The sequence below is a fragment of the Crocodylus siamensis genome, chromosome 4 (assembly GCF_052110815.1).
Source record: "Crocodylus siamensis isolate JL-2025a chromosome 4, ASM5211081v1, whole genome shotgun sequence".
NCBI classification, from domain to species: Eukaryota; Metazoa; Chordata; order Crocodylia; family Crocodylidae; genus Crocodylus; species Crocodylus siamensis.
In genome coordinates, this window is record NC_143398.1 from 54,564,293 (window position 1) to 54,589,714 (window position 25,422).

Here is a 25,422-nt window from a genome sequence, read left to right on the forward strand (position 1 = left end):
CAAGGTTTCCACCTAGATTCTACCTCCCAATTTATCCCAGCCCTATACCTATTAATTTTTTCCATCTCTTTCCTTTCATTTCTAATGGAATATTTTCTTCCCTTTGCTCTTTTGTCCCAATGTGAAACAGCCCAGTCATTAGAAGCTCAGTGATCTTCTAGGCTAGGGACAGACATTACACATAAACTGGTTTAAGTGATTAGAAACTGTTTTAAACCTGTAACAGAACAGAAGCTCAGTGAACATAAACCAGTTTGACAATGACTGAAACCGGTTTGGGATAAACTTGGTTGAATGCAGTAATAGACTTAATGGATTTGGCTCAAACTGATTTATGCAGTGTCTGTCCCAGACCCCTTGTTGTTTTAAGATAGACCAGACACCCCCAGCATCCCAGCATGCTCTCTGGGTTGGGCTTTCTGCTCTACAGCAGACCTGATCCCTCCCCTCTGCTTCCTGGCTGGAGCTTTGGCAGACACTTGCAGGCACAGCAGGGTGTGTCTGGCTTCCCCCTGCTCTACCCACCCCCCTCGCTGCTTGCTGCTCAAGCAGGAAATCTCCCCCTCCCTCAGCAGGGACCCTAGCCCCAGACCCTAGGCTTGTGGTATGCTAGGTAATGCAGATGTGTATGTCTCCTGTTTCACTGGGACAGGCAGACAGAACAGTGATTACTTAGGGCTGTTTGGAGCTAATCAATAGGTCAGCTGGTAAACTGTTTAAGAAGAGTTTGAAGTTATGGAGACGGCCTTTTGTTTTGCTGGTCAAGTGATAAACACTGTTATCTCCCCCCCTGCTGGCTTGCTCACCTGTCAGCTTTCTGTAGACAGTATAAAGAAGAGGGGAGGGAAATTGAAAAGCTCCACACCATCAACAGATACATGCAGTGCACCTCCTCCCCTCCATTTCCTCAGAGTGCTAGCAGGAGTCTGGGATCTGGCAACACTCCCACCCCTCGAGCAGTGAGCAGGGAAAAGCCTGGGATGGTGCAGGCAGACCTCCCTAATTAGAATGTCCTGCTGGGGCCTGGCCACTCCCCCCTCAGCTCAGCACTGTATAAGGGAAGGGAAAGCTGCTCTAGTGCCCTTTGGGCTTCTAGCCTGAGCCACTGCAGGCATGTATCTGAATTTCCTCAGTCCAGAGAGAATGTCTGTCCAGTTACAAACCAGTTCAGCCTGGCCAGGTTAGACTGACCTGCAAAGATTGAATCAATTCAGGCGCAGGCTTTTTGAATGTCTGTTCCTCACCCTAGTGCTTGTGTGTTATACTGCTACCTAGTGCTTTTCATCTGACACATGGCTGCATTCTGGCTTCTTTTGATAATGTCTTTCTCTAGCCCTCCCTGTTCACCATATTAAATAATGCTGCAGTGTAAAAGAAACAGATGATTTCTTCTGTTTTAATAGTCATTCTTTTCTAATATATATTTAAACAGAAGCTTTCCAGAAAGCTTTGCATAGGGTCCTGCCATAGGTTCAAATTACATCTGGATAGAAGCCAATTATAGAGTTATTACACGTTTTCAGAAAGCCAATCTTTTCACTAACATATCCCAATCCATGTGTGTGCATACACACATACAGACACACTGTAGACAAAACCCAACATTACAAACCAAAAGGAGAAGAAAATTTTCTGGAAATGTTCTGGGTTTCAGGAAACTGCTTGAAGCAAAAACAACAGTTTTATAGCAATCTTGGAAATAATGGCTAAGATTAAATACATTAAAAATAGATATATTCAGTTCTTGGGTGTTGGGTGGGGAGAGGGGGAAGCAATACTTCCCAGTCTCAAGGGTATGCCTAGGGCTACTGGGTAATCTAGGGTGTCTAAGGGACTTTCAATCTGTCCTGTGGATGCTGTTCTTATCTGAATAAATAAATAGTCACTGGTGCAGAAGATGAACCAAAGAATGCTATCTCACATGTGAGTATCTAACCACCAGCCTACAAAAGCAGTCTCTTTCTGCCTCCATTACTATTTATCAAACTGTATATTAAATAATACTAAATAGCTGCAACAGAAAAGTTTTAGTAAGTTTCTGTCCCTCACTGCAACCAGAATTCATATGCTAATTAGGACACCTGCCTGACAGGTGGGAAACCTTATTCAAATTCAAGTTTTGAATCAAGCAGAATGTGATTTTGAATGTGGATATAAAATACTTTAATATACCTTGAGCCAACAAGTGAGAACAACACTTTCTGGTGATCAGAACAGGTAGCACCAGACTGTGGAAGCCTAGTTTCCAGTCCCCACTCCATTTAATTTATTTATATGAAATCAAGCCTCATCACAAGAGGCTTTTTTGGCCTAATATTTCAAAACACCCAACGGCCTGTTGGTTACAGTAATCTTCTACTCGGTGAGTCATGTTCAGATTTCCACAGACCTAGGTCTTTTTTTGCTTTTTCATTTACCAGTTTTTACATAAAATCACAGGGTCATACTTGATTTAGGTTAAATTTTACATTGCTCTGCAATGAACAGAAATGTATAACTTCATTTCATAATCAGAAGTGACATTTCTTCACAAAATGAGCTTAACACCTAGAGAACATTCTCAGGCCTATGGAACCATTTCCCAAGTGAGTCCTGGCTTACATCATTTGCTGTAAGCAAAGTTCCACCAATAAAACATCAACTATTTTCACTTTAAGAAGGGGGTGGAGGGGTAGATCAAGGCCCCCATGGTGAGGGAGGGTAGGGGCTGGGGCAAAGGCAAGGGCAGGGGCTGAAGCAAGTGCTGATCAGCCAGGGTGGGGTGCATGGCACGGGGCCACAGCTCATTTGGGGGTTGCAGGGAGAGGGAGGGGCACAGCCCCTGCCGCCATGCACCACTTGGCCGGAAGCTGCTGGTCCAGTGGCTTGTTCAGCACTTGCCTGCTCTTCTAGTGGCTCTTGCTGCTGCTCCCACCACTCACCCGGGAAGGCGGGAGGAGGGGGCATGTGCCCCCAGATCTGTATGGGGTGGGTCAGGGAGGCTGGGGCCAGAGCTGTGCCGAGGTCTTCCCAATAGGGCGGGGCTGCATTGGGAAGGGGCTATTGGGGGGGGCTAAGGCCACAAATTCATCATAAACCCTTCCCAGCGCAGCCCCACCTTGCCAGGAAGAGCTTGGTGCAGCCCCGGCCCCAGCCTGCCCCACCTTGCCCCACCCCACACAGATCTGGGGGCACCCCCCCATGCCCTCCCAGATGAACAGCGGGAGCTGTGGCAGGAGCCCCAGGATGAGCAGGCGAGAGCTGGATGAGCCACTGGACTGCTGGCTCCCAGATTAGCAGCATCCAGCAGCAGGAGCCACCCCCCGTCCCCGTGCCCCCTGGATGAGCCATGGCCCAGTCCCCTTACCCCAGCCCCACACCCTCCCATACTGTGGGGGCCTTGATCTGTCCCCCTAGCCCCTTCCCTTTCCCCTCCCCTTCCACCACTATGGGCTTACCAGCTGGAGGCAGCTCTCCAAGCTGCCAGGCTGTGCTGTGGCTGCACACATGCACAGGCCATTTATTGGCCAAAGTATTCTGATATAGAAAATTTCTGATATAGGACATTTTCTTTATATCAGTGCCATTCTGATATCGGACTGATGTATCAGTGCACCTCTAGCACTAACTCCTCCTTTCAACCACACTTTAACTAATGGAGAAAGTGGCCACAATTACATTTTGTGAGGAGCTAGATCTTGTGGGTGTGTGTTAGCCATATTTTGGGAATGCCTACCACACTTAGTCATTCAGGGGACTTAGTTCAAAGAAAACTTATTTTCTGGATTTCCCTCAGCCTTGGATGATTTTTGAGATGCTCAGAGTGGAACAGATTTTGTCATGTGCAGAAGCTGAACATTACATGCCTGGAGAAAGAGACTGTCAAAGAGGAAAGTAGGAGAATGACTACTTACAGGTTACACAGCTGAGAGTTTTTTAGATGTCTCAATTCTACTTGAATTCTTCTTTCCCATGTCTTTTACTGGATCTGGTCCTTTCTTGAAATTTGCTAGACTGCTGATGGTTTGGACTGCTGATGGTTTGTCTTCCTTGGAAGATGCATTCATGCATTCTGTTAATAAAGGAGTACTAATGCTCCAGAACTGGCCTTTTGACTGTCCAAACTGAGGGCAAAAGTTAAACATGGTGTAGCACCAAGTAGTTGGTAATCTGGTGATTAATTATTGTTACAAAGAATACTACAAATGGAGTGTGTTTTAACTCCTAAAGTGTACAAATGTATTTTAACAAATGATGCCTACATTTTAGAGTCATATTTCACTGTGCACGATCTTGTGCACTGCTGGGGAGTGCAGACACATGGCAAGTTACCCTGGGTGGGGTAAGGGAGGTTGGGGCCAGCAACTGAATGTGGGGAATGCCCGAAGTCTAGTGTGTTGCACTGCAAATGGGTCTGCGGTGCCATATACCCCATGGCCACATTCGTCTGGACCTAGCCATGAAGTGTATTGCCTGCGGCAACTGCCCTATTTGTTCTACCTGAAGCCTGGCCCTAAATTGTTCTTCACTAGCTTCCACAAGTAAGGAGGAGCAAGTGGCAAGTTGATGCATCGTGATCAAGGTATTCCTCAGAGCTTCTAGTCTCAGATGATTGCCTTATATTTGATTAAGGCCAGTGGTTTAGGCTCTGCTCCTCTGTTCTTATTCCTAGATATAACATACAGATTAATGATTTCACTTACTGCTACAAAATTATATCTATCAAGGTTCTATAGCATTTCTACATTATCAATCTCTTATCCTTGTCTTCCAGCTCCGTTGGCTACATTTATATGATAATTGTAAACAGCCTTTTTGGTGAAAAGCTAAGTCGAACTTTTTCAGCACAAGATAGCTTATACATCTTAAGTAATGATGACAAAGAAAAGCATATCTGCAAGCAGAGCTCCATTGATTCTCTTTCTGTGCCAAATGATTACAGCATTGGAAGTACCTCTTGATTGTAAGTATTAACTTGTTAAATATGTGTGTTTAAATGTGATAAGTATATATGTATACCAGAAGATATTTACAAGACCTCAAATTAAAACCTATACTTGTTTTAATTCATGAAGCATCTGTATAGCAATATATTTGATCATAAGGTACTTGCTATCAATTTCTTGTGTTTTTAAAGAATTTTACAAATATAATGGCCTCTACAAGTAGCCCAAGTCTAACTAACTAAGGATTTCTGTAATTATGATCAATATTCCAATTTATTTATTTAAATGAGCAGAGGGCAAGGTTAGGAGAGATCAGTAGAAACAATTACACTTTGGTGGACAGAGCAGTCCACCCTCCAGAGCCTGACATGCATCCCAGTTTCCTGAGGCTTAGCATTTCTCATCAAAATTCTATAAAACGCAGTGGCGAAGTTTTCCATGCCCAGTAAGTGGCAGCCACACAGAAGATGACAACATACTACCATCACTTTCTCCGTTAGCTGAAATGGCCCAGGTTTGTGTGGCAGATATAATGGCCGCAACCCTGCTGATAACCCCTGTGGGTATCAGTATGATGTCACATGATGGAATTTCTTTCTTACTTTTTTAAGTTTGCTTAAAAAAAAATTAAGAAATTGCATGCAAAGCTCTTCTTTTTAAGGAGAAATAAAGACTGTTGGGAGCAAGGACTGGAGTCCAGGTGAATGCCTACAAAGTCATTCTTATGCTTCTGATCTATCTTTGTAAATCTCGACTTCTTTTCTGTGCAGTTGCACAGCTTTAAGTGCAGTGGCATTGATCCCCAGAGTAACCAATAGCCTGCTGGTTGGGCCACTCCCCTGGGGAGCAAGAAAAGAAGATGGGCTTAAACGCTGCCAGGCAGTAGAAGGAACTGAATCTGGTTTGCCCACTGCCTGTGTAAGTACGATGCAAATGAAATTATTGAATGAAAAGGGGACATTCCTTCTTTTTCCAGCCAGGAAAAGAAACTCTGGCTGCAATTGCATTTTTTTGAAGGGAGTCTGATCTGACCTGTATGTGTTAGACGTGCTTAAAACAAGCCTACTGCTTTGAGTCCCCCAAGGGATCTTAGGCAGAGGAACACCAATGGTAAAATTTTCTTAACCAATCCGTGTGTGTATAAATGCTGGTTTTCTAATCATGCAAGTGGCCTTTTGGTGGTTATGCATAGGTTATGATTACGTAACCCCTGCACTGTGGCTGTGTAAAAGAGTGTGTGTGCATATAGACTGAGCTGTTTCAGAAGGATGGCTATGCACTGCCTGTACAGGCATGTGGCTACACCTGGATACCAGTGGTGGATGCATCAGTGCGTGTAGTTTGTGACAGTGTAGCTGGACAAAAGCCCATGACTAATAGGGGAAAAGGGGGGAAGGGAAGGCAGAAGAGGTCCTTTCCATGTTTCCAGATCCCAGTCAGACTTAGGCCTGAGTAGAAGCTGAGCTGCTCAACCCTGGTAAGAATAATTAAGCTATGAGTGTGCAAAGAGGTGAAGTCTAGGCACCTGAGGAACTTTAAAATAAAAAATTAGGCAGCCATCTGGTGAAGTGGCAGCTTTGAGAGGTTTTCAGGATTGGTAGTGAATGTTGGAGTGATATTGTAAATGTGATGGTCCAGGAATTATGCATGAAGCAAAGATTTTTACAGGTGATATCTTTTATTGGACAATTGCATGGTTGCAATTTAAGCTAGATGAGCTTTCAAATGCAAGGATTCTTCATTAACTCTATTAACTCTTACAAAGCAAGTTCGTGGATAAACCCATGTGAGGAGACCCTGGCCTGCTGAGCTACTGCTGCACCTGTGTAAGCCAGGAGTCATTTTTTTTGAAACTCTAAACCTATTGCACATGGTAAATCAGGTCCTATGTGAGTAAGTGTGTCCAGAGATAGTTTCCTTCAAAATAGTAATACATACTAATATTTCTTTACATACTTGAGACAAATCCATCTACTATTTCTTTTCAGGATTGCCGTTTTGGACTTGGTCATTCCACTAAAATTCCAGTTCAGACTTCCAAGTCTTTTCTTGGATCTTGTACAAGGAACTAGCACCTAGTTCTGCAACTTCATCAGGCCATTCAAGCTCTCAGGTTGCAATCTGAAATGTGGCCATGCTTATAATCTGATCACCTTATGTGCTATATATTTTTTACTATTTTATTAAACAAAGGAGACTACTTAAGAACACTGATAATTATTGAACTAGGTCAAAGTGAGCAAGCAATGATCAACAGTAGAGTAGTTTGTCCTTTTCATGTTCTAAAATATTATTGATGAGCGGACTTTATGCAAAGTAAGTAATATGAGGGAAGGTCATACAGTGAAGCGTGTGACAACTAAGATTAATTGTACTTTTCACTTATTTTTCAAACCAAAAGTAATTGCATGTCTCTAAAATAGAATTAGATGCCTTTGTCTTTGTAAGAGTAATTTTAGCCTGAAGCATTTCCTTTGTTCTTCCATATGGGTAGATTGATTTTGGTTGCAGCAGGAGGTCAGTACACTCCATTAATTCTGATCTCCTATCACCTTATCACTTCTGTATCAATATTCTTTGTCCATTTTATGTTAAAATCATATACCAGGATTGTTATTAAAAGTCAACATTTTCAGAACCGGTTCTTGTACACTGATCCAGAACTGTCAGTTTTGCCTCTTCAGATCTCAGTGTGGTAATTGCAAACGTTTTCTTTGCATTTGTCAGAGATACTTACCTTCCCTAGATAACATGCTGATTTCCTTCTTACTAACAATTGGTTTTCCTTTCATCTTTGTTTACCCATTCACCTGCTGATTCTGATGGGGGGAAAAAAAAGCAAAACTTCTTGAAGAATGTAAGTTTCTGTCCACAATAAAACAGACAACGAAAGATAAAATGTGTGCTGCTGAAACTAATATTTTTGTTCAGCGCTAAGTGTAGAAGTCCAAGCAATGTGGATATGGCACAATTTTATGTTGCTGTGGCTAAATGTTTTGTGCATGCAGTGATGAGAAGATTTTATTCTATGTATATGTATCCTATTGCAGGTATTTTTATAAAATAAAACATTCAAATACATTTTGATTTACTTCATGTAAACATTCATAGCTTTATTTTAAAAAATAAGCTTTGCTATTACTACATTCAGGAGTAAATATACTTGTTGAATTCACTGCAGACATGTCCGAATAAGGTAGAGGCAGTTGGGCCAACACACTTTTTATACCTCCAAGGATATATTTTTAAGGTTGTATGATTAGTTAATTGACCCCCATTTTTCTGTTTGCATCTCTTGGCTTGCTGGTCACATGTTGAGTCCAGTGACTTCAAATATAGTGGATTCCACACAGGTTCAGGAGATGAGATCTTTCTGCAAGTTTGAGATCTTTGTTGTGCATCAAATGGTATCAGTATCCTTTGTGAGAAACAGAGCTAAAATGTCACCTAAAATGTCAGCTAAAAGTGTTCTCAGACAACACTTTTGCCAGTATATCATAGGGTGTGAGAAGTGCTACCTTGAGCTAGGGACAGACATTACACACAAACTGGTTTAAGTGATAAGAAACTGGTTTAAACCTGTAACAGAACAGATGTTCAGTGCACATAAACCAGTTTCAAAATGGCTGAAACTGGTTTGAGACAAACCTGGTTGAATGTAGTATCAGACTTAACTGATTTGGCTCAAACTGGTTTATGCAATGTCTGTCCTAGACACCTTGCTGGTTTAGGTTAAATCAGACTCCCCCAGCATCCCGGCATGCTCTCTGGGCTGGACGGGGCTCTCTGCTCCACAGCAGGGCCGGGCCCTCCCCTCTGCTCCCTGCCTGGAGCTCTGGCAGAGACTACAGGTGTCTGCCTGGCAGGGCTGGCCCACAATTTTGGGGGCCCCCTGCAAGGTGTAGTTTTGGGGCCCCCTGATGTGAAGAAGCCAGGATCAGTGGCAGGGGAGGGGGGAGTGTGGTGAGTGGTTGAAGAAGCCAGCAGCAGGGAGGGGAGATGGGTGGTGAGTGGCTGGGCACAGGGGCCCCTTGGCTGCAGGGGCCCCCTGCAGCCACAGGTTTCACAGGATAGGATGGGCCAGCCCTGCTGCCTGGCTTCTCCCTCCTCCTCCCTCCCCTCTCCACTCCCTGCTAAGCAGGGATTCTCCTGTGCCCATCTGCCTTGCACAGACACCTCTCAGCATTAGTTAGCAGACCACATGCTGGCTATGGTCCATGCTGTGGCAGACATGACAAAGGCAGAATCAACAGGTAACTGGTAATGTCCCTCCTGTCTTTTTTTTAATGGAGTGATAAACCCTGTGTTATCAATTCTCTGCTGAGCTGGTCAGAAGCTGGGCTGGGGTGGGAACCGCTCCGTAATCAGAGTGTCCTGCCAGGGCCTCACTACACTCCCCTCAGCCCAGCACTGCAGAAGGGAAGGGAGGGCTGCTCTGCCCCCCGCCCCCCGGCTTCTAGCCTGAGCCACTGCAGGCATGTGCCTGCATTTCTGGGATGTCTGTGCATTTACAAACTGATTCTGCCTAGCCAGGTTAAACTAACCTGCAAAAGATTGAATCAATTCAGACTCAGGCTTTTTGAATGTCTGTCCCTAGCTTGTGGGGGAAAGAACTATCCTCTGACAGCATCCCTATAGGAGAACTTGAAAAGCTGTCACCCTAGAAAGAAATCATCCCTTTCCCCCATTCCCCACCCCCAACTCTCCCACCCCCATCCAATAACTTTTTTCTCTGCAATTTTTTCTAAGCTTCCTGAGCCTATTTTGTTCTGATTAGAGTTGTAGACCAGTTGCAGTATTGTGATCTGAACACTTTTTTCTGGCTATTGCACGATTCCTTTATTTATCACTATAAAAAGTATTACTGCCTCTTCCTATATACCAGGAACTCATATTGGAAGTCTAAGGATAGGAAGTACTTGTAAATCAGACCCTTGCTTAAAAGCTGGATTTTATCTTTAATAGAATAGACTGAAGTTCTGTATCCAAACACCTTTAGATGGAAAGGGACTAAAATATATGTATGTATTTCAGTTTGGGCCATGGGTCAGACTGAGAGAACAGCACATATTTCTAGTATTTGTGCAATAATTGTAGTTATCACTGCTGTTAAAGTTACTTGTTATTCATATCTTACTATTAGAGTGTAACTTCTATGTTTTTGCAACTCTGCATCCTCTGAAGTCTAATCAGTTACAAGGTATAATGAGTATTATAACGTTTACAAAGCTATGATACAAAACCATCACAGACTTTTCCATCCCAGGAAGCATCTCTTAGAATGATAAGGAAAGACCATTTCTCTTTTTTTCTTTCTTTTCAAAATATGTACAAGAGCTTTTTGAATGTGAATGTACACTGTAATGAATAATTTATGAAAATTGCTAAAACTTGCAAAGAATATTGGCTCAAATTCTGCTCTGAGAATATCAGAACAGTAACTTCCTTTTAGTATGACAGACAGTTGCACTGTGTGGCATTGGAGCTCTTTGTGTGAGAGACTGAGCACTTTCACTGCCCAGGATATCGTTAAGGACTTTGTTATTAAGACACTTTCAGATTTTGAATTACTATCTAGAACTGGATGAAACTTTTATCCCTGGGAAAAAAGCAGATTTGATGATGAAACGTATAACAAATTTGTTTTAAAGTCACCGAAATTGAAATGTTTATTTTGATGTTTTCAAAATGAAACATTTTAAAACATTTTTCTATACAGAATGACCTTTTGTTTCCATATTCATATTTCCACCATATTTTAAACTCTAAAAAGATAATTGGTGAAATAAATAAAAGTGTGTGGTGTATGTGTTTGTGAAGGGATTTTATAGAATTTTTTCTGCTTTTCTAAACTGAACAGATTCACAGATAGAGCTCTGAATTACAGTTATGGTATTCATCTGGCTGTCACAGTTATGTAAATATATCGGTACATTTGTAGTGAGACATTGCACTTACTTTGTATACAGCTCCATTTACTGCAGAATCTGATAAAATGATTTTCTGTTAACGAAAGCTTATGCATTTCCGATGGCCTGATACAGTCCAACTCTATCCTGCTGTATCTCCCTTTCCATGAAATTTACAGTCTAGTGTCCCTGCTGCATCTCCTTTTGCCATAAAATTTACAGTTCAGGGTATGGAAGGAAATCTAGACAATTAAGACTGATTTCAAATTGATTGACATAAATTGGCATCAACTCCTTTGCCAGGGAAATGAGTTTTTACCATGCTAATCATTCTTGCAGCCTGTCTGACCCTAAGTATTCTTGTCTCCATCCTCAGGCAAATTAGCTAAATGGCTATACTTATTACCATTATTATTATTATTACAGAAAATACAAAATCCTTTTTAGTTTTGTGCATGTTCAATTTAAGGATGATAAAAAAGTACAAGAAAGCAGTAATATTTGTTTGGAATCCCAAAATGCTCATCTCTGTCAGAATCAAGTTCTTTCTATCTTCAGCTAGATAAGCTTACTTTTCCTCACACTTTGATTATAGTCATACTTTCAATTAAAAAATGTATGTAAAAATTGTTTTACTCCTGAACGTAGCTTTCACTAAATTGTGCCTTAGTGATGTATTAAACTTGTTAACACTGAAAGATAATGCAAAGCTGATTCCCACCTGGAGTGTCTGAAATGCCTTCAAAATTTATAAACTGAAAAAATTCCATAAATATTTTGATTATTTTGTACATAGGAAATTAACTTTTTTGATGTGTACATGGGGCTCTCAATTGTTTGTTCTGATGTGTGTGCTGGCTTTCAGGGTGTCCTTTGACTTCACAAATATTGACTGAATTTCATGATGTCTTAAATGAGGAATATCTACTAAAATTTTGGAACAGCTATCAGGCTACCGTAAATCATCAGGGCACCACTGAAGTCAGTAGACTGATGCTGATTTACAGCAGTAGAGAACTTACCCACTGAATGCAAAGGATACTTTTAATGCCAAATATTTGTTGCTAATTTTGTGGCTGATTATATTTCTGCCTTGTGTGCTTATAAAACTAGTTTCTTGGTACCTTTAAAATATCTTTAAGTTTCTTCCTCTCCTTTCTTAATGATATTCCACAATGAAGTGTCACAGCCTCCAACAATAACTCAGCAATCTCCAAAAGACTACATTGTTGACCCCCGGGAGAATATTGTAATACAGTGTGAAGCAAAAGGAAAGCCCCCACCTAGGTAAGTACTGTTCTTGTTGAGTTTTCTGTTCAAACAGGAAACAACATGAAAAAATCTAGAATAATGCACATGAAAATTAAGAGGGAATAAAGTTGTTTTCTAACCTCACATACATGGGCACGTCCAGATGAGTGCTCACATGCCTCTTGTGGCATTTCAAAGCAGTTTGAGATGCGGCAAAAGGCATGCTAAAAATGGAAAAATGTTCCCTACACTGTGGATTTGCAATGCGGACTCTAAATTTGATACCTGGAAATCCAGATATCAAAAAACAAACAAACAACCCCTCTTCCCCAGGGAAAAAAAGCAGGGCAAGGGGTTTTTAACCTCATTTTTTTTCTAATTCTATGTATTACTTTTCACATTACTCAGAATCAAACTTCTAAGATACTTGGATAGACATTTTAGTGATTATAAATGCTGATTTACAGTGGTAGAGGACTTGACCCACTGAATGCAAAGGATACTTTGTCCCAGGAAGGAACAGAGGGACCAGCTGACCTGTGAATTAGCTCCAAAAAGCCCTAAGCAGACACAGTCCTATCTGCCTTAGATACCTCTTAGCATTAGCTAGCATACCACATGCTGGCTACTGTCTCTGCTTTGGGAGAGGGCAGAGGGGAATCCCTGTTTGAGCAGGGAGTGGTGGGGCGCTGGGACAGGGGGAAGCCAGGCAGATGCTGAGCAGTGGGGAGGGGCTAGCTCAGCTTTCTGAAGCAGAGAACACTGCCCAGGGCTTCAAAGTATCTGGGATGCTGGGGGACTCTGTTTTAAGTTAAACTAGGAAGGTCACTGGTTTGTAATGCTCCTTAAATTGAATGGCAGGTCTCAGCACTAGGGCTGGCTCTGCCAGATCTGGGCAATCAGCTGATCATCAGAATTGAGGCTGGGGCAGCCCCAGTATGGGATACAGCTGCTCTTTGTTCAGTTGCTAGGATTGGGCTGGGAGCAGACCTTAGTCTCAACCTGAGACCTGGGACAGCACTGGGGTCCAGGACATGACTGCCCCTGCCTGATCTCTTGGTCCTGGTTCAGATGGTTTGGCCCCAGCAGTTGAATGTGTGGGATCTGAAAAATGTCATGCCTCATTCCCCCCCAAATCATGCATCCTGCCACACATGTCTGGCAATACAAAACTATGGCAGGATGCACATTTTTTGTCATGGGGAATAAAGTTGACAGAGACTTCATAATCACAACCTGATCATTGCATTAATGTATTTTAGCAACTGACAGACTACACTTTAGAATGTATGTTTGCAGCAGTAAGGTTTGCATACTATGAACCAGCTGTGGGTTTTTCTGATTTGTTTTTTGTTTCTGTTTTTTTTTAAGATGATTTCATGAATCCTAATTTTTCAGAAGCAACTTTGTAAAACAGCTATTGCTTTGTGTAGTACCAAAATAAGCCTAGCAGATTAGTTATGAACTAGCAGCGTGCAAAATTTCATTTAAAGAATCACAATTACTTGCATTGGAGTAGTAAAAAGCAATCAGACCTACAACATAGCCTTTTTATTAACTTCAGTAACTTAAAAAAGGCACAAGCCAATTAAAGACAGAGCCTCCTACTGAGACCTTATATGACACTTTTCAGCCCGAAGCAAATTTTACAGTCATCTTATAAACCCTTTCATTGATGGAGTTATAATGGAAATGCTAATACAGCTTTAACAGTATCAGTTCCAGCAGACCTCACTGTATCATCTTTAGTGGAAAATTAGAGCAGTTTTTTCCTGTGTGGATTGCTTATAAATCTCTAAATATAATTTTATAGTAAAAATGCAGACGTTAAAAATAACACCTATTAGCAAGTTTAGCCAACACTTTTATCTTAAGGCATGGTCAGAATGTGTGATAGACACTGTATTTTAATGGTTTTGTAGAGAACATTTCACTTGATACCTGAATAAGTCAATGGTATTTTCCTTAAACTATATTTTATGCTATGGACAAATTCCACATTTTACTCTAGGAGAATTTTCTAAAATGCTTTTTCTTCTTTTTCCCAGTTTTTTAATAAGCATTTTCTTCTTGTTATGACTGTAGCTTCTCATGGACACGTAATGGAACTCATTTTGATATAGATAAAGATGCACGGGTAACAATGAAACCAAACTCAGGGACCCTTGTAATAAACATAATGAATGGTGGAAAGGCAGAAGCATACGAAGGTGTGTATCAATGTACAGCAAGGAATGAACGTGGAGCAGCAATTTCAAATAATATTGTTATACGACCATCCAGTAAGTGGAACTCTATGGTTAATCATGAAGCATTTATACTTATCTGCTTTGCTTTAAATTCATCACTTGAATCATTTTCTTTTTTCACTTGTAACCAAACATTTTGGTTACAAAAAACAAAATGATATCTTTTTAATCATCAAAACACTCTTGCATTTTTCCTGATGTTCTGGCTTCGTATTGTAGTGCATGAAAAATTATCAATATTCTCCAAAAATTCCCTAGTAAATAACTAGCCAAACTATTTTCCTGGGGTTCAGTATGCTTGGTTAACACATCATGCTTAAAGTTGTGTAAGGTACAAAACACCAAAATTAAAAAATATATTTTAGATCTAATTTCCGTTGCCATGGTATGAATTTTTTATTAGATCTTTTACTGTGAAACAAATATACCATACTCTTTTTTTAAAATAGCCCTAACATGCAGTAAACTGAGGCAATTTTTTGTGGTGTGATATACCTTTATATCGTAAGATCATGTTATGTTATCTATCATATGATATATACCATACCAATGTATTTTGGTTGATTGCTTTATCCATTCAGCTGCAACAACCATGAGCAAAGATTTCTAAAATATTTTATAGTATCAAGTTTAACCTTCTCAGCTCTTGAGATCAAATATATTTCTTAAATTTGCACTTATTTCTCCTATGTAGTAACATTTCAGTAATCTCTAACTTTTGGGGTTTTTTACATCATTTTTTCTAATTCTGTGTATTACTTTTCACATTACTCAGAATCAAACTTCTAAGATATTTGGATAGAAATTTTAGTGATATCCAGTCATTCCTTTTTTTGTTGATTAAAGCAATCATTCTCCAAAACTATCAATACAAATATAATTAAACATTTCTTTTTTCCAAAGAGAACACAACTGCTTCAAAGTGGAAGTTAAAATCTGTGTACATTTCCTAAGACTTTTCCTTTTCATGTGTCTTGCACATAGCTCTGCCTTATCTTCTGGAATTTTTTCTCAACCCATGATTTATATGAGTATTACAATTATTTTCTACAGGATCCCCATTGTGGACAAAAGAAAAACCAGAACCAAAGCAAGTTCAAGAAGGTGATTCTCTAGTACTTCACTGCAGACCTCCAATTGGATTACCACCCCCTATAATATTTTGGATGGATAATTGTAAGTTTATAGCAACTTGATATTGAGAAGAATTTTCTTAATGTTCTAGGTACATTATAATTACTTATCAAAAGTTAACAGCAGCTTGTATGTTTTCTTATCAAAGTAAAAATCCAGTCTTTCCTTGAACAAGGTTTTCTTGATTCCACAGAGCTGAAAAGACTAGGCTAGCAGAAAAGCTACTTGGGAGTAGTGCAGGCAAGGTACATTGGAAATATAAGCAAATGCCTTATGGATTTATATTTTTAAGACATTATTCAGGAACAGGTGAGGAAGTTACAGAGAATACTTTAAAAGATTTATGTAGAATTTATTAAGTGATGAACCATTACGGGGCTAAGTACAGACAGTCAAAAATCCCAAGGCTGAATCAATTCAGTCTTTGCAGGTTAGTCTAAACTGCAGAGATTAAACTGAGGAAAAAAATGGACAGACATTTGCTTTTGATTCAGGAAATGCAGCCATGTGTCTGCAGTGACTCAGGCCAGAAGCCAGAGAGCATTAGACCATGGCCTTCCAGCACAGCATGGGCTGTGTGTTCACTTCCTCCTCTTGCTCCCTGCAACATCTCTGGAATCTGCAGTATCACAGAATCACAGCAGCAGGACTCTGCAGGGTTGCTCATCACTTCTTCTTCCTGCTTCCAGGTTCCTCTGGGATTTCTAGTTCACAGTCATAGTCAGCACTGAGTTTGAGTGTGGGAAAGGGTGTTTAACCCTCCTCTCTGGCCCTAGACCCAGCCAGGGTTTGTCTTGGAGAGGCAGTCCCTGCCTCCCTCTCGCCTATCCCAAACCTCCTGTTCTGGAGCAGACAGCCCAGCCCAGCCCAGCCCAGGGTTGGAAACATGCTGGGATGCTGGGGGACCATGACTGAACTTGAATCAGGAAGGATTCAACTTGAATCAGAAGTTTCATAAACCAGTTTGACTAGTGTTACCATATATCTGGATTTTCCTGGATATATCTTCTTTTTAGATCCTCCAATCTCAATCTGGGCAGTTTTTTAAAATGCAATCAAATGTCTAGGATTTTACTCTGCTCTCGGCTTCCCCAGCAGGATGCTGCTTGGGGCTGGGGGCAGAGTGACTGGAGGCAGGGCGCACATACATGTGGGCCAGCATGTAGCCAGGCAGGGGCTGGGAGCAGCCCAGCAACTGGAGGCAGGTATGTCGGTGGGAGGCGAGGGTTGTGTGTGTGTAGTGTGGGGGGGCATGGGTCCAGGGCAGCAGCAGGTTGGGAGAGAGACATGCCCTGGATGCATGCCTCTCCATGGGGGAAGGGAGAGGGGGAAGGGAGCAGCAGGGAGCTGCGTGACTACCCCAGCGGCACTGGGGCTGGTGCCTGTGCTCACAGGGGTAGGGCTGGGGGGAGTAGAGGGCTGTGGGTTGGAAGTGAGGGGCAACAGAATGGGCAGAGGCAGGGCACTGCTATATCTCGCCCTACCCCCTACAGTTATATCTTGCTTCTCCTACCGCACGGCAATTGTCCTCTTTTTTGGAACTGGAATTATGGTAACCCTAGCATTTGACTCGTATCAGTTAAGTCTGATACCACATTCAACCAGGTTTATCGTAAACAGTTTCAGCCATTTTGAAACTGGTTTATGTGCACTGAACATATGTTCTGTTACAGGTTTATACCAGTTTTTGTTTACTTAAACTGGTTTATGTTTAACTTCTGTATCTAGCCCAAAAGGCACAAAGGCAGTTAAGTGTGGAGCCTACAGACACCATGTTGGTATTTTTTGTGTGTGTGCAGTTTATAAGGAAAAAAATGTGTGCATTTTGTTTTATTTAGCATTCCAAAGGTTGCCTCAAAGTGAAAGAGTTTCCCAAGGTCTAAATGGGGACCTTTATTTTTCTAATGTACGACCAGAAGACACCCGTGAGGACTATATTTGCTATGCAAGATTTAATCATACTCAGACCATACAGCAGAAGCAACCCATTTCTGTGAAGGTTTTTTCAAGTAGGTATTTCATTTTTTAATTTTAATGTAAATGTACAATAATCTGTGGGGGGTATTGCTTGCTGGCTTACCGTTAAAAAGCTTTATATGAGAGACTTTTGTATCTCAGCTACAATGAGTAAGAAATTAAGTCTCTAAGGTTATTAATCTTCCATTTATATATATATTTGATAAAATATCTTTTTTTCAAAAATATATCTATTTTGTAACATTCTACTTATTTAAAAATCTAATGTAATAAATAATTCTGATTGAATAATTCTTCTGTGGATATTCCGGGTTATAATGGTTGTGACAATCCAGATGAATCAATCAACAGATCTTTCCAATAATGTATTGCCCTCTGTTAGTGGTATTAAATGACTTTGACCATATAGATTCTCCTTTGATGCCAAGTACCCTGGTTTACCCCACTTATGTGCACCCTTCACGATATTCTGTTTATTTCAGTGGATTCAATGAATGAAACTATAGCTGCTAATTTGAGTGACAGTGATTTTTATGGTGGTGAGTTACAGCGATCCCCACTGATGCTCCTTCTTTCATAGTAGAATTTAGTTAACTAACTTCACCTCCATGATTATTTAACCTTTTTACTTCCCCTTTCCAATTTCTAATATGGGCATCTAATTGTACCAGTGATAATATATACTTTATAAAGAGTCTGCACGGTGTGAGTCTTCAAAATACGTAAAATTAATTTTGATGTACTGTCAATATATGATGCTTACCAAAATATCAATTTTACAGCAAATGAAGCTTTTCACACTGGAGCAGATTTTGCATGTTGTTTTCCTAATACTTTCTGTATGCTTTTAAAATCTTTCTCCTCCAATTTAACTGATGCGTAGAAATGTACAATATCACTGGGATTAAGCAATATCACATGCTATGTCTTAAGTAATGATGGTAGTTTTAAAAATTTAACAGATTCACTTAATATTTCATAACTTCTTGAAATTCCATTCATGTTTAATCTTTTTCATAAATGTAAAACTAGAACAATTTAAAATATGAACTTTTTATGCCAGGTGTAAAATTACATGAAAAATAATAGTTTTTTTGTTTGTATGTTTGTTTGATTTAATTTTAACCCAGTCTGCTTTTCTGCATTGTGGGCTAGGTCCTCAGCTGGTAGAAATCTGCTAAGCTCAGATAAATTCAGACCAGTACTGATTTTACATCAGCTGAGGGTCTAACGAAATAGTTTTACATCATATATGATGGTGAGGAAATAGGTCATTCTTTTTTTCCTTAAGACATTTTTCATAACTGAGATTCTGTAGACATTTGATCTCAGTTATTGAAACTCAGAATGTAACAGAGATGTGGCAACTTCTTAATTCTCTATATACAATTAAAATTAGTTAGAGAACAAACAACATGAAATTTCCATACTGGTGGAATAAATGTCTGCACACAGAATGACACATTGAGTGGAGTGAGGAAAAAGTCAATTTTTCAGGATTCTCATAGCTTTGAGTTATGAATACATGTTTTTTTTCAGTGCATGAACTGGGCAAATTGTTCATTGCCTTGTGGCCATTGACTGTGTTCCTCTTTGTCCTTTTCTGTCCCATTTAAAGAAAAACTTTTGTATGAGTATTTGAGATACTTTAGGAACATATTCTTCATCCTTAATCTAGCATTAAATCCTATCCCCTAGGACACAATGGATGGGCATCCTTATGTTCTTACCCATATTAAAAAAAACCCCAAAACTTCAGATCTTCAGATGGAAAGATTCAAAACATTGCATCATGTAGTAGTCACTCACTCCTGTTATTAAGAGTGCTGGGATAGTTTTATAACATTTATTTCTAGAAAGGTCTGTTTTCTGTAATATAACCCTTTAAAAAAGAAGATATGAAGTACTGTAATACATTTAGAATTAAATCAAGCAAATCCAAAGATTTAAAAAAATATTAAATATAATAACCAGTGTAAAATACTGGGCTTGGATTTATGCTTAGGTGTTGCCCTTCCTGTTGAATTATTTTTATTGTTAAGAAAACAATAAAGATCCACTCTTTGGAAACACTCAAATTGAAATAAGAATATGTTTTAAGGGGACAAGACATGGATGAGCTTCATGAGAAGCCCTCCCCCCCAGTATGGCCTAGAAAATGCTGACTGAAATATATTGCACATTAATGTGTTTTATTGTTCCTATGTTCTTGAGTAGAACAGGTTTACATTGGACCAGTTTTCTTTTGAGGGTTTTAACATGGTTTTGCTGGAAGTAAAGAATGTCTGATGTTGAGATGTTAAGCCCTAGCCTAATTCTTGCAATATGATCCACATAGGTGGGCCTGACACCTATGAGAAATCCTTTTGAAATGAGCTCAGGTTTATGCAGGGTTAGACAGTAGGTGTGTAACCTTCAGATTGGTGATTCAAGCCCTTGGTTAGTACTAGATAAAAGAGTTTGATCACAATAATGCTGCTGTGTTCATGCATAGAAAAAGACAATATTTCCCATATCCAGGTAGGATTCTAGTATGCTTATCCTAATTGGTGGAAGTTGTGCAGATTCTTAAATGCAAATATTTTAAAGCAAATAAACATGCACAGCAAAATACTTAGGCTAAATTCTATAATGTCCATATGTGTGAAATCATGCCCACTTACTGTACATATTACTAAGTCTTCATACCCAACTACAGATCTATTTACTGTCAGCATTCTGCTACTTTAGAATGTATTGGATTTTATCAGAAAATGTTTCACATTATTTTTTTCTTATTTGTTCTCTATTTTAATTTCAATTTTTTAATTTCAGCAAAGTCAGTTACAGAGAGACGGCCAAATCTTTTGACTCCAGCAGGTAGCACAAGTACCAAAGTGGAACTGAGAGGAAACACCCTTCTGCTGGAGTGCATTGCCGGAGGAGTGTGAGTCGTTTTTTCCACCCTGAAAGTTTTCTTCTAAATACAAAGAGAAATAAAAATTTCAGAGAGAATGTCAGTGTCCAGAAGGTAGCATAATCCTAGGTATAATAGTGATGGATAAGTTACGTTTGCAGAAACAGATGAAAAAATTAAAAGCAGGAGGTTTGTTTGTTTACAACACTTCACACATTTAGACTACAAGAGACTTAAAGACATAAATGGAACAGCTCATATTATGCTGACCTTCACTTTGTGCACTTAATACAGTCCAAATTTAATCAGTTTGGTTTCTGAACAAGTGTGACCTTAGAATGGAATACCACCGATGCTGCATTTGAGATGTTCTGCAGAGATATGTGAGAGAATTTGTTTTCAAAAGCATGCCTGATTCAAGATAGTGTTCTTGCAGATGTTAAATATATGGCACAATAAATACACTGTGCCATAAACTGCAATATGCCATAAGTACAAAAACATTATGGTGCAATAAACTGGCAAACCAGGTACGCAGATATTAAATGTGGGACATCTCTGTGGTTGGGTTGTATCATGATTTAATTTGAATGTGTATGAAGAACTTGCTGGGTGGATGCCTGGTACTGGGGAGTTGTTGCCCAGTCTAGGACTCCCTGTGCACTTTGAACAGGCTGGGGAGCCTGAGATGGGGAGCTGCTTCCACATTTTGCTTTCCCTGCCCCAGCATTCAAAGTGCATGCATACAGCTGGGTTGTACAGCATGTCTTTACTGGGGGAAGGGTTGGATGTTTCCCATGCTGGAAGGATTCCCTCTGCCCAGTCAGCCCTGTGCTGAACCTGGGAGCAGCCCCTGAGTCAGGACTGGGCTGTCCTCTGCCCTTTGAAAGATGCCCAGTGTGTAGCTTGCATGTGCATGGCCTACACCATGCACTTTTCAGGGGACACGGGTTGGTTGTATTATGGACCCACTTTGCTGGTCATGCCTACAAGTCCAGGCCAAATAATTATCTTTAAATAATTATTTTTAAATTTATACATGAGAAACCAGTGGACTGAACGCTTGGCATCTCTCTTTTCCGAGCCATTTAATCTCATCTGCGCTTTTGTTTCTCCAGACCCACACCAGTTATTCGCTGGATTAAAGAAGGTGGTGAATTGCCTGCCAATAGGACATTTTCTGAAAATTTTAAGAAAACTCTTAAAATCATAGATGTTTCTGAAGCTGATGCTGGGAACTATAAATGTGTAGCAAGAAATGTGTTAGGATCTGTTCACCATACCATTACAGTAACTGTCAAAGGTAATATTAAAATAATGTCACCATCCAAATGCAAGTTTATAAGGTAATTTATTTTATATGGGGAACATGTTAGAGCAAATCATATCTAAAAGGATGAGGGAGAACAGTAACTATTATTGAGCATAATGATCACTGAATCACCTGAGGTTTGCTACTAGATATTCTATCTCTGCTTTCTGTGATGATCTCAGTTTAGCACGTGTTTTTATTTATTTACTTCTACATTTGCCAAGCAAGGTGGTATACTGAGATGATACTAAAGAGACAGAAATCCATTAATAACCTCAACTAAATATAGTTAGGCCAGATTCTTCTGTCTTTTTGTTTTCTTTGTATCTTCTTCCCCTCTGACTCTCTTCATCTTCTCATAACATTCCCCTCATGCCTTTACTTTCACATTTTTCTACTCTTTGTATCTACCCTTTTTCTCTTTCTTCACTTCCCCTGCTTTTGGTTCTACCTTGTTCATTGTACTAGTTCTCAGTTCACAGACACTATGCTATGGTATTTATCTGAATCCAAAACAACATTGAATTTAAGACAACCCCCAGTAATTGGATTCTAGACATGGAAAATGTATCAATTTGTTAAAATTTTCCATGTGTAGAATCCAGTTATTGAAGGGCTGTCTTTAAATTCATCCTCCCCACTGATACAGAAGTAAAGTGGTGGCAAGGGGGCAGATGGTAGGGTGGGGATAAGAGACAGGGAGGGGAGTAGATGGGACTCGGGGGGTGGGCAGCAGGGACAGAGGCTGGGGGGGGGCAGAAGTGGCAGGGGACAGAAAAATGGGGAGGGAGGTAGCTGCTGCAGCTCCAACTCCAGCCCTGACCTGGGCTTAGGGCCAGAGTCAGAGCTACAACAGCTGTTTTCCATGTCCCTGCAGTACCTTGTAAGCCAAGGGGCTCTTTCCCTCATGTTGACTGGGGCGGGGGGGGTGGGAAATCTCATCTTGAATTCACATAAATATAGTACTAGTTTTAAAGACATTTAAAACAGGTTGATATTTCAAAAGTGCCTGTGAGTTTCTATATAAACTTCATTTTAAAAAATCTCCATTTTCACTCTGTCTGCATCTGTCACCAAAAATAAAATCTCCATGGCTCCAAAGTCACTGGAAGCCTTTCCACTGACTTAGCAAGTCAAGGACTTCACACAGCTTCCGTTTATTCTTCTTCCCCTCTTAGGTGCTAGCTCTTTTCTTCTCACCTGTAAGCAATGTCTCCTTTGCCATTCCTCAAATGTTTGAAGAGAGGGCCCCCCCTGAGAATTTATTAGAAAGACTACTGCTCCAGCATTTTTACAGATAAATTTAATGAATATTGCCGTCTTTAAAAAGAAAAAACCTATGAGAGTCAAAGCAGCCAATATATATTGTATTGATCTTCCTTAAATTGAGTAAAAAAATTATCTTACTTATTAAAAAAATTTGAAGCAAACAGCTACAAGGTTCATGATGTATTGCCTGTCTAAAAACTTAATAGTTTATTGCCTATGGCTTGTGTAATCAAAACATAATTTTACCAGTATATTATACATGTCTGCAAACATATACACAAATATATATGCATCATAGATTTATTTGGGAGTTAAATCTGTTGTGCTGTATGATTTTGATTTTTTTTTAATAGAATCTTGTAACATTGACCATTAATGTTTTTTTTCTAACCACAGCTGCTCCATACTGGATAACAGCACCTAGAAACCTTGTGTTGTCTCCTGGAGAGGATGGAACCCTGATCTGCAGAGCTAATGGCAACCCAAAACCTAATATTAACTGGTTAGCCAATGGTGTTACCATAGCAAGTAAGATTCTTAATCATCTTATGGGAAAATGAATAAAAGGAGATAAAGGATATGGACCCATAGGGGATATGAAATATGTATAAATAATTACTACCTATGTAAGGATGTTTTGCCTAACATTGAGGAAAAAACCCTCAGAAAGTGAAATAAATGTAGGCTTGTGCATGAAGAAGGAGCAATTTTAAAAAACCCAGCAAAACCTCAAGTATAACCCCTAGGTAACAAAGCTTTTTAATGTGCAGCTGGATAACCTGTGTTTATTACCTGTTAGTGTTACATTGTGGAGGTGGCATCAGAGCAATGAGTCTGTACCACTTTCAGAGGGGTGGTATCAGGGATAGAGTTGCTGATCATTATATTGCCACTGCAGTGCTTTTCGCTAGGACCGCTCAGTTGCGATCCCATTGATTAACTATATACTTCTGTAGCTTGACTGAACACCACTTCAGGGGTTAGGAATTTGCAATAAGTTCATATTCCAAGCCTCAAAATTCAAATGCTGTAGCAGTTTTGTCTGTATGAGTCAGCAACTGTCTGGAAAACAGCCCATGCCAAGCAGGTGTCAGAGGAAACCCCTTAAGCAATGGAACAACCGATTCTATGTCTGTGAGCTAGTAAAACAGCTATGAATTGATGTCCCAGTCCTTTTTTTGTTATGGTCTTCCGACTGGCAGCACCATATGACAGACACAAAATAATTGCTATGTATAGCTCATCCTTACTTGAAAAGAAACTAATTGAATAACACAGGCTGCACTGTGCTGTCAATTATTTTCATATTAACCCAGATGAAGGCTGTCCTGCTAAAGGCCTGGGACCCAGGCTCCAGGTTCAGTCACCACTTCCTTCATTGCTCTCATGATGCTGCTGCTGGAGTGTCTGACTTCTCTTCCTTTGGCTTGTGCTTTGTGCTCCACACTTGGGGGCAGGGCTGAGGGCTCAGGGGTACCCTGTGTGATATGGGGGTGCAGGTATGGCACTGAGAATGGCTTGCACTGTGGCAGGGCTGGGGATTAGGGCTGTGTGAAGCTTCAGTTGCTGATTCGATTCAGGGGAGATTCGGCCTGATTCAATGGCCGAACCTCCGAATCCAGGTCAAATCAGGAGACCCATTAATCTCTCCAAATTGAATCGGAGAGATTTGACAATTCAGCCATACACGCAACTTTATATGTTTTTTCTATATACCTTGAGGTATCAGGTATGACTCGTGAACACTGAGATGGTGGGGTGGATGGAGTGTCCCGCAGGAGTGTGGGGGGGGTCCCCTGTGCGCTCAGTGGTAGTCCCAGAAGTGGACCAGAAGTACTTCCAGTTCACTTCTAGGTCTGCCACCGAGTGCGCAGGGGGGGACTCCCCCCGTGCCCTCCCGGCTTGGTGATTTGACCCCAGGTGTCCCCCCAGACCCAAGAGGCACCAGTTGCCAAGCAGGGAGCAGTGGGGTTCCTCGCACACTCCATGGCAGACCCCAGTGGACCGGACCCCCCCCCACGCTCCCATGGGATGCTCCATCTGCCCTACCATCTCAGCTTTCACGAGCTGCACCTGGTACCTTGAGGAACATAGAAAAAACATATAAAGCTGTGTCTATGGCTGCATTCCTGATTCTCTGAATCAGAATTGAATCTTTAGATCTCAGCCTGACAAAGGGTGTTTGTACCTAAAAGCTTGCAAAGAAGATTTTTTCCAACGGTTTTAGTTGGTCTAATAAAAGATTTGGATTTACCCAAAGAATCTTATCTCACTTCTAAATAGGTTTCTGTGACTGCATCCACATTAGCAGCTGTAGTTGTATAACTGGATTGCTTAGGCACAAAGTAAAGCTAAATGCCGTGGCATCTTTGTGAGAGCAAGATGGAGGGAGAGGAATGACAGAATGTGCTGTGAATCCTGAGGTTTCTTCACATTCCATCTTAATGTTCTTTTGAAATACCAGAAGCTTTTCTGTGAGTTTCACAAGTGCAGCATGCCC

General features: G+C 40.5%; 1 protein-coding gene across 30 annotated transcripts in view; it reads left to right on the forward strand.

Moving 5' to 3' along the window:
* The window catches only part of NRCAM (neuronal cell adhesion molecule), a 250,160-nt gene that overhangs the window by 139,217 nt on the left and 85,521 nt on the right, over positions 1 to 25,422 (forward strand). For 15 of the 30 annotated variants that reach the window (XR_016441757.1, XM_090042304.1, XM_090042305.1 and 12 more), the window contains exons 3-12: positions 4,754 to 4,942; positions 7,765 to 7,782; positions 12,016 to 12,121; positions 14,171 to 14,367; positions 15,388 to 15,510; positions 17,307 to 17,477; positions 17,928 to 17,984; positions 20,260 to 20,371; positions 21,460 to 21,644; positions 23,319 to 23,450. Coding sequence is in view for 29 of the 30 variants with exons in the window: in XM_090042304.1 (XP_089898430.1) it covers positions 4,852 to 4,942; positions 7,765 to 7,782; positions 12,016 to 12,121; positions 14,171 to 14,367; positions 15,388 to 15,510; positions 17,307 to 17,477; positions 17,928 to 17,984; positions 20,260 to 20,371; positions 21,460 to 21,644; positions 23,319 to 23,450 (1,192 nt within the window). In the remaining variant the exon portion in view is untranslated. The remainder of the gene's footprint in view (positions 1 to 4,753; positions 4,943 to 7,764; positions 7,783 to 12,015; positions 12,122 to 14,170; positions 14,368 to 15,387; positions 15,511 to 17,306; positions 17,478 to 17,927; positions 17,985 to 20,259; positions 20,372 to 21,459; positions 21,645 to 23,318; positions 23,451 to 25,422) is intronic. The other 15 variants (XM_090042313.1, XM_090042329.1, XM_090042314.1 and 12 more) reach the window with 3 other exon arrangements.